Source organism: Lacerta agilis, chromosome 13 (assembly GCF_009819535.1).
Source record: "Lacerta agilis isolate rLacAgi1 chromosome 13, rLacAgi1.pri, whole genome shotgun sequence".
In the NCBI taxonomy this organism is placed as follows: domain Eukaryota; kingdom Metazoa; phylum Chordata; class Lepidosauria; order Squamata; family Lacertidae; genus Lacerta; species Lacerta agilis.
The window spans coordinates 7,813,516-7,821,687 of record NC_046324.1 but is presented as its reverse complement, the minus strand read 5'-3'; the positions used below and the strand labels follow the sequence as shown (position 1 = coordinate 7,821,687).

Below are 8,172 nucleotides of genomic sequence, written 5' to 3'. Positions count from 1 at the left end.
GCTACATAGCTCAGCCCTGTATCCAGAAATCATAAATGGAGAGCTCAGCAAAGCTTTGAAGCCAAATCAGGGCAACTGGTAGCTAACCAACTTGTAATGGGCTCCACAGGAGGGGCAGCGCTGGGATTTCCCTTGTGTAGCCAGAACCAGATCACAGTGCTGTTGTCCTCTTCACAGATGCAGCCCACAAGCCTCTTGTCTGTAATTGAAGGGACTATGTTGGGGTCTTCCTTTGTCCCAGCATATCGTTTGGGTGGTAGCATGTTGTAAGGATCCAGCCCCTTCTCTAAAGCTTTCATGGTTTTCCTCTCCATTCCTGTAGCCTGTTCTTCATCAGTGGGGATACCTCCGGCCCCCATGGAGCGGGGGGCCCCCGGCAGGTGCAGCGGCCCCCGGCCCAGGGAACTCTGGCCCGCGCTGAGGCCTCACAGGGCCCCGCACACCCGCAGTAACCTTGACGCCATGGCAACTGTCAGAGGAGAGAGAGAGAGAGGCAGTCTCCCCACAGGATCTCTTCCGCTTCCTGAAAAACGCTAATTGCCAGTTTTGATATCACATTTGTGTCCATTTATTCTTTGGCATAGAGATTGGCCTCAACTGCAGGCCTGCGGGAACTGACTTGCCTCTTCGTTCCTTAAACCAGTTAGCCTTGATATCTGCATTTGGAAACAGTGGTTTTAGATATGAACTGCTTCTAGTTTAGAAACCACATGATTTCTAGTTTAGATTCAGTGCTATCCAGTGCTTTTTTCTGGGGGGATGCAGGGGTACGCATACCCCTAAACATTTTGTGAATCTAAGTTTGGCCTCATTGAGGGGCAGTATTTCAATATGAGTAGGAAAATGAGAGTACCCCTAAACATTTTTTTAAAGAAAAAAAGCACTGGCACTATCACTCGTGGACTGAGTTGAGATAAAGGACATTTGCCACACTATACATGGCCATTTGCCTGCCAATGCCAGAATGTCTGGGTTATCAACAACTGTTCTGTGAATGACTACTCTTAATTATGTTATAATCATCACTGTCTCTGCGCTTTCTGCATTTCCTTTCCCTCTGACTTTGCTCTTGACAACTCTTCCACCACCAAACCACGTCTTTATATTATAGGGCTGTAACTCATCATATATGGCAGAGCTATAATGTGCCTGGTGATTACTAGCTTGTGGGACTATGGCTGCAGGAGTGTTGTAGAACCCCACACAGATTGAAATATGAGAAGCCCCATCAGCACTGGCCCTCTTGAAGATACACCTGTACAAGAGAGCTTTCCCCTGAACTTGCGATCTAATTGTTTTAATTGCTTTTTCAACTGAACCAGTGTGGTGTAGTGGTTAGAGTGTTGGACTAGGACCTGAGAGACCAGGGTTTGAATCCCCACTCAGCCATGGAGCTCACTGGGGAATGCTGGGTTACTCACTGCCTCTCAGCCCAACCTCCCTCACAGGGTTGTTGTGAGAATGAGATGGGCAGGAGGAGACCTACGTACACCACCTTTAGGAATAAATGAATGAATACAACAATAAACTGTTTTGTTATGCTCTTCTACCTGTCCGTTTTATAATAATAATAATAATAATAATAATAATAATAATAGGTGTTTTAATGTTTTGGTGGGATTGTTTCATTGTTTTAATTATGGAGGGATTTTTTAAAAATTAAATTCATAATATCCAAACCACTTAGAAGCCATTTCAGCACATAAGCGGTGTATTAATTAATTTAGTTAATTAACAAGAGCTTGCAACGGTCAAGGAAGCTTCTGCCGTAATAAAGGTGTTCCTCTTTTAAGATGCCGCAAGGCTCTCTGTCATTCTATCTGGCCAGCGGCTAAAGAACTGGTAAAGAAAGCTGATGGAAGTGTCAAGAGCAGGTGACCTTCCAACTCCTATTCCGACAGGCTCACCGATTCGCAGGCCTGATGCTCTGGTCCCCAGGGAGATTAGCTGGGACATCTTTAGAAGCCGAGAGACTGAGAAGATAATATCGGGAGATCAGTTTCAGCTCAAGCCCTGGGATTCTGCTTCAGCAGAAGTAATAAAATGCCTTTGCATTCTTCCACTTATCTCTGGGGCTCTTTCTTTTGTCCGATGTTCTCTGCTTTGTTTTACCTCTCTCCTTTCTGGTGGCTGCACTCTGAAGCTCCCCTACCTCTCTGAACAATGCCTGTGAGGAAGCCATTCACAACACCGGGTCAATAGTCCAGGGACCGGAAGGGATTTGGCGAGGCGCCATAGCAGGAGAGAAGCACCAATAATCCCCCCATTTCTAAAAAAACTCCATTATCGGAGTAGTTCTTCCTTGGCTAGTTACATAATGCCTGCCAAACAGTGACAGGGAAGAGAGGCTTAAGGTAGCAATCCTCTGGCACTCCTGCCAGGGAGCAACTCCTGTGAAGCGGAGCAGGGCTTACTCCTAAGCAAGCATGCATGAGGAAGGTGCTAGATGAAAATGGCAGGAACAAAACTTCTCCTTTTCCAGTGTGGTGTAGTGGTTAAGAGCGGTAGACTCGTAATCTGGTGAACCGGGTTCGCGTCTCCGCTCCTCCACATGCAGCTGCTGGGTGACCTTGGGCTAGTCACACTTCTTTGAAGTCTCTCAGCCTCACACACCTCACAGAGTGTTTGTTGTGGGGGAGGAAGGGAAAGGAGAATGTTAGCTGCTTTGAGACTCCTTCGGGTAGTGATAAAGCGGAATATCAAATCCAAACTCTTCTTCTTCTTCTTCTTCTTCTTCTTCTTCTTCTTCTTCTTCTTCTTCTTCGGTACCCAAGAGCCCGTATAGAATCCTTATGTAGGTTCTCTATTGGTAGAAGAAAATAACAGAGGCCAACCAGAGAATTGTGGTGCTGGAGGAGACTCTTGAGAGTCTCATGGACCGCAAAAAGATCAAATTTATCCATCCTTAAAGAAATCAGCCCTGAGTGCTCACTGGAAGGACAGATCCTGAAGTTGAGGCTCCAGTACTTTGGCCACCTCATGAGAAGAGAAGACTCCCTGGAAAAGACCCTGACGCAGGGAAAGATGGAGGGCACAAGGAGAAGGGGACGACAGAGGATGAGATGGTTGGACAGTGTTCTCGAAGCAACTAGCATGAGTTTGGCCAAACTGCGTGAGGCAGTGGAGGATAGGCGTGCCTGGCGTGCTCTGGTCCATGGGGTCACGAAGAGTCGGACACGACTGAACGACTGAACAACAACAACCAGAGAATATTGAGAAGCAAAGCAGCTAGTAAGCCTGATGTTCATTAAACTGTTGCAACAGGGTCTCACCCGCCCCCCCCACACACACAGGAGGGAGAAGGAATCCAGAACCATGGTGTGCAAGCCCTTATATAGACTTTTGAATCACACATACATCACAGAAGGGCAGTCTACAGCAGAATCCTGTCTGGCAGGAAACCTGTTAATAGGTTTACCAGGACAGGGCTGGCCATTCATTTGTGATGATAAATACTTAATTCCTGAGTCCAGGTCACAGGCTCACCCTATTCATACACAAATGTGCCCTTAAGGCAAGGATTTGTGAGCGCAGAGACAATGGGGAGACTTTTCCCATTTCCATCCAAACTGCAGTAGAATATTTGAGGTCACTGAAAGAGTCAGAATGGCTTTAGGATTGTTTTTACTGTACTGTTTTAGACATGTGGTTTATATATTTATGTATGTGTTTGCCTGGTACCATTTATGAACATTTATTTTATATCTTAGAGTCTAAGGTTACCAGATTTTTTCCCAATGAATCCGGGGACACTTTTCATCTTCAATGGATTTTGCACGGGGACTGGTTTGTAAATCCGGGGACTGTCCCCAGGAAACGGGGATGTCTGGTAACCTTATCTTAGACCTTATAATTATCATAACAACCCCTATCTACACAGCAGCAACAGCAAAAGGCTGCCAGCAGCTCAAAAGCAGGATATAAGAGAGGATGCAGAAGGCAGCAAAGAACAGCATTCCTCAATGCGTCTGAAATTAGCCAGGCACCAGGTGCATTTTGTACCTGATAATTGGCCACATGAGCAAGGGATGTGCTTGAATCCTGCCTGTGGCCTCTGTGAGAACAGGACGATGGATGAGATGGGTCATTGGTTGGACCCAGCAGGTGGATCTTATGTTCTTAGAAGCTATATAGGTTGTGTCCGAGAATTTTTACTGTTCGGCGGCTGGGGCCCCAGAGAAGAGGCATCCTTGAAGGGGAAAACAGTTTACTGAGTGCTCAGGTGGAGTGCAAGGAGCACGGACCACACTGAAATTTGTGGAAGCAAACAATTATAGCTTCACAAAACCGGGAATGGTTCAAAACATCCAATCGTAGCATTCTAGAGCATACGTGACATTTTATGGCACATGGCAAACATCACCCCAACTCCTGGGGCAGGTGCATTGTGACGGGGCAGTCTTCAGCCAGTGTGGTGTAGTGGTTAAGAGCAGTAGACTCATAATCTGGGGAACCGGGTTCGCGTCTCCGCTCCTCCACATGCAGCTGCTGGGTGACCTTGGGCTAGTCACACTTCTCTGAAGTCTCTCAGCCCCACTCACCTCACAGAGTGTTTGTTGTGGGGGAGGAAGGGAAAGGAGAATGTTAGCCGCTTTGAGACTCCTTAGGGTAGTGAAAAGCGGGATATCAAATCCAAACTCTTCTTCTTCTTCTTCTTCTTCTTCTTCTTCTTCTTCTTCTTCTTCTTCTTCTTCTTCTTCTTCAGCAACCTCTCAGTTTGATCAACACATTGACAACTATCTATTGTCCTCAATTTTGTCATTTTTTGCAAGCTACCCAAGCACTGACTTTTGCAACAAGCTAGATATTTTGCACAGACTGCTCATCCTGTAGCACAAACCACAAACTTTCCTAGTCCTTCTCTATCTACCTACCGACATGCTGCAAAACAAAGCCAAAGGGCAATTCTCCCTTGTTAATATGCATTTCCCCTTCAGTTGCAGCCAATGATATTTTACTCGGAGTAGACCCATTGAAATTCATGGACATAAGTTAGTCATGTCCGGTAATTGCAATGCGTTTACTGAGTGAATTGGATGCTATTCTTTATTTTTCTCAGTTAAGAAATGCTTGCCACAGACAGGAAGCAGCACAAAACAGATCTGTCAGATCCCAGATCTAGTCCCGGTAGCCCCTGACAATTAGCTAGGAGAGGAAGAAGGTCCAATCCAATGCCACTGCAAAACCTGGCGGAAGTCATCTATATAAGTCACAAGGGATTGGAGGCAAAGGGAAAAGACAAAACCTTTTGCATTTATTGCAGCCTTGTAGACAAAAATGCCAGAGACAAACCCCAGGTGCAGAACTTGTGACTGAATGACATTTCCTTCCCACGAAGAGAGCAGCTGTTCCATCGCAGGAGCAAACATAAGCTCTTTCCACTAATGATTTAGCAACAATTGCTCCTTCGTTCTATGTAAGAGTTGCAAGCTTTGCCAGAAAAGGTGACACAAAAGCAGATCTTCCCGCGTCTCACAAAACCCGAGGCTTTCCCTGGATGCTTTGGAACAGAAGCTACAGCCTGGGCAGTAAAGCGGTAGAGCTTTAGGCTACCTGAAGAAGTGTGCTGGGTTAAGACTGCACACACGGATGGAGGAGAGATCTGTCTGGTCTGCATTTTAGACTCATGCACCCATCTCAGGTTTATACGCAGAATGGCTTCTTCGAAATTTTCAGCGCCGTTTCAGTTGTGTGAGAGAGTGCACAGAAATGTATACATTTACAAAAAAAAGAATGGGAATCTGGATTTTCCATGCATTTCTTTTTAAAATCTGCAGAAAAAGTGGGTGGGACAGACCTGTGATAGAGAGCCTGTGCAAAACTATCATGGTGTCAGGCAGCTGTCTGCAACTCCCAGCCATTTGCAAGGAACTCACAAAGACAAGGGAATGTTTCTTACTGTCCTCTTTTTATTCAGTATTTACACAGAGAGGTTATAGAACCCAGCCTCTAGGCTAATGGCACTGTCCTGAGTGAATCTCCACCCTCCGTCTCTCCCACTTCCTCATTCATCACTTCTATGGGTGGTGCTTCATGCCCTCTGAGCTCTTTGCTCTCCTACTTTTAATGTTCACTGGGTTCTGGGAGAGGGAGGGTCTGGAATGCTTTCTAAAGACACTGTGTATATCAGCAGTGGCATCACGAGGGAGGGGCAGGGAGTGGTTCGCCCTGTGTGCTCTGTGTGTGTGTGTGAAGAACGCACCCCATGGGGTGCTCGCCCCACCGCCCCCGGGCACAGCGGCACAAGCAGCCATCATGCCGCCGCAGCCGCATGTGGAGGATCCTCCATTCATGGCTGCAGCCGCGATCAGAGGATCCTGTCACTGTCCAAACGGTGCTTGGGCGGCAAATTGCTACGTACAATGCATGCACATTGTCGCACGCATGTGCTGTGCATAGCGACACTGCACATGCGCTGTACATAGCGGTTTGCTGCTGGCACCGCTGGAGCACTCCCTCCCCCCCTCCCCGGCTCGCCGCAAGCAGCACCTGCTTTGCCGCTTTGCAGTGAGCCAGGGAGGGGCGGATGGGAGCCACGGCCCCCCCTCCCTCTCTCCCCAGCTCACTGTAAAGTGGCAAAGCAGGAGCCGCTTATGGCGAGCCAGGGCCTCCCCTCCCAGCCTCCCTCCCTGACTCGCTGTAAGCGGTTCCCGCTTTGCCGCTTTACAGCGAGCCAGGAAGGGAGGGAGGGGGATGGATGGGAGCTGTGGCTCTCGAGAGGATGAGCTTCGCAGCTTTGTCAGCATCCCAGCAAAGCAGCATAACTCCCCCACTTCCCCTGATGGCTCGGAGTACTTAGGAGTTGTGGGGGTGGGGGCGCAGAGGCGCGGAGGTGTAGGAAGGAGGCAGACCACCCGTTTAATCGCTGACAGGGGGACATTCGGCGCCTGCCCATGACTCCCCAGCTTACCCCGAGCTGTCGATGTGGGGTGTGTGTGTGTGTGTGTGACAAAAATATTTTCGCACAGGGTACCACCTGGGCTTGCTATGCCTCTTTCTGTCAGTTGTCATCCCCCTGATGCTTCCTCCTCCTCCTCCTATCCCATTATTTCCCAACTTCCCCCCTCATCTGAGAGCTGTGACCCCCCTCAAACCCCTGCTGTGAATATAAACTGTCTTCCTCTCCCTCCTCCCTGGAAGGTCAGGCTGGGGAGGCGGTCTCCACCATTCCTCTTTTGCCCAGTCCCTGAAACATGGAGTAGAAACAGCTTGATTCATCCAACCCACTAAAGAAGATGGAGGGAACCATCACCTTCTGTGGCCACGAGCCTAGAAAGAGGGACTGAAGATTAATGGGCTGACTTTGTCTATGGCAAGGGTGGGGAATGTGTGGTCTCCCCGAAACCCTTGGACTATGGTAAAAGGTAAAGGACCCCTGGATGGTTAAGTCCAGTCAAAGGCAACTATAGGGTTGCGGCACTCATCTTGCCAAAGGAGCCGGTGTTTGTCCACAGACAGTTTTCCAGATCATGTGGCCAGCATGACTAAACAGCATCAGGTCTCTCTCCTCAAACCCAGGGGAGGTTTATGGCCGACCAAAATGCATTCAGACCCATTTGCCTTGGGATAATTGAACAGAGCAACCTATGTTTTCTCTCTTTGCCACCTGTTTTATGTCTGTCTGTCTGTCTGCCTGCAATAGGGACACCATGTTAGAAACCAGAGGGTACAGAAACAACATTACCTTCCTGCCGCAGTGGTACCTATTTATCTACTTGCACTGGCATGCTTTCGAACTGCCAGCTTGGCAGGAGCTAAGACAGAGCAATGGAAGCTCACCTTGTCTCAGGGATTCGAACCGCCAGCCTTCCAATCATCAAGCCCAAGAGGCTCAGTGGTGTAGATCACAGCGCCACCTGCATCCCTAAGAATACCATCATCTCTGACTGTGAGCCATGCTGGTTGAGGCTGATGGGAGTTGGAGTCCAACAACATTGGAAAGGTCACGGCTCCCCCTTCCCTGCCATAAGGCAGCTTCACAATATCACACCACAATATTTAACAGTAAAACTACAACAATGGATCTAAACCACAGAGCCTAGGGCTTGCCGTTCAGAAGGTTGGTGGTACAAATCCCCGCAACGGGGTGAGCTCCAGTTGCTCAGTCCCAGCTCCTGCCAACCAAGCAGTTCGAAAGCATGTGAAGTGCAAGTAGATAAATAGGAACCGCTC

At 48.4% G+C, this 8,172-nt stretch overlaps 1 protein-coding gene across 1 annotated transcript; it reads right to left on the bottom strand.

Annotated features, from left to right (window-relative positions):
* Nucleotides 1-473, bottom strand: LOC117057072 (cytochrome c oxidase subunit 5B, mitochondrial-like). Its single transcript, XM_033167845.1, is given in 2 exon segments — nt 1-134; nt 137-473. Coding segments are annotated over 2 exon segments (396 nt in total). The 5' UTR covers nt 465-473; the 3' UTR covers nt 1-66.
* Between the last annotated feature and the right edge of the window lie 7,699 nt (nt 474-8,172).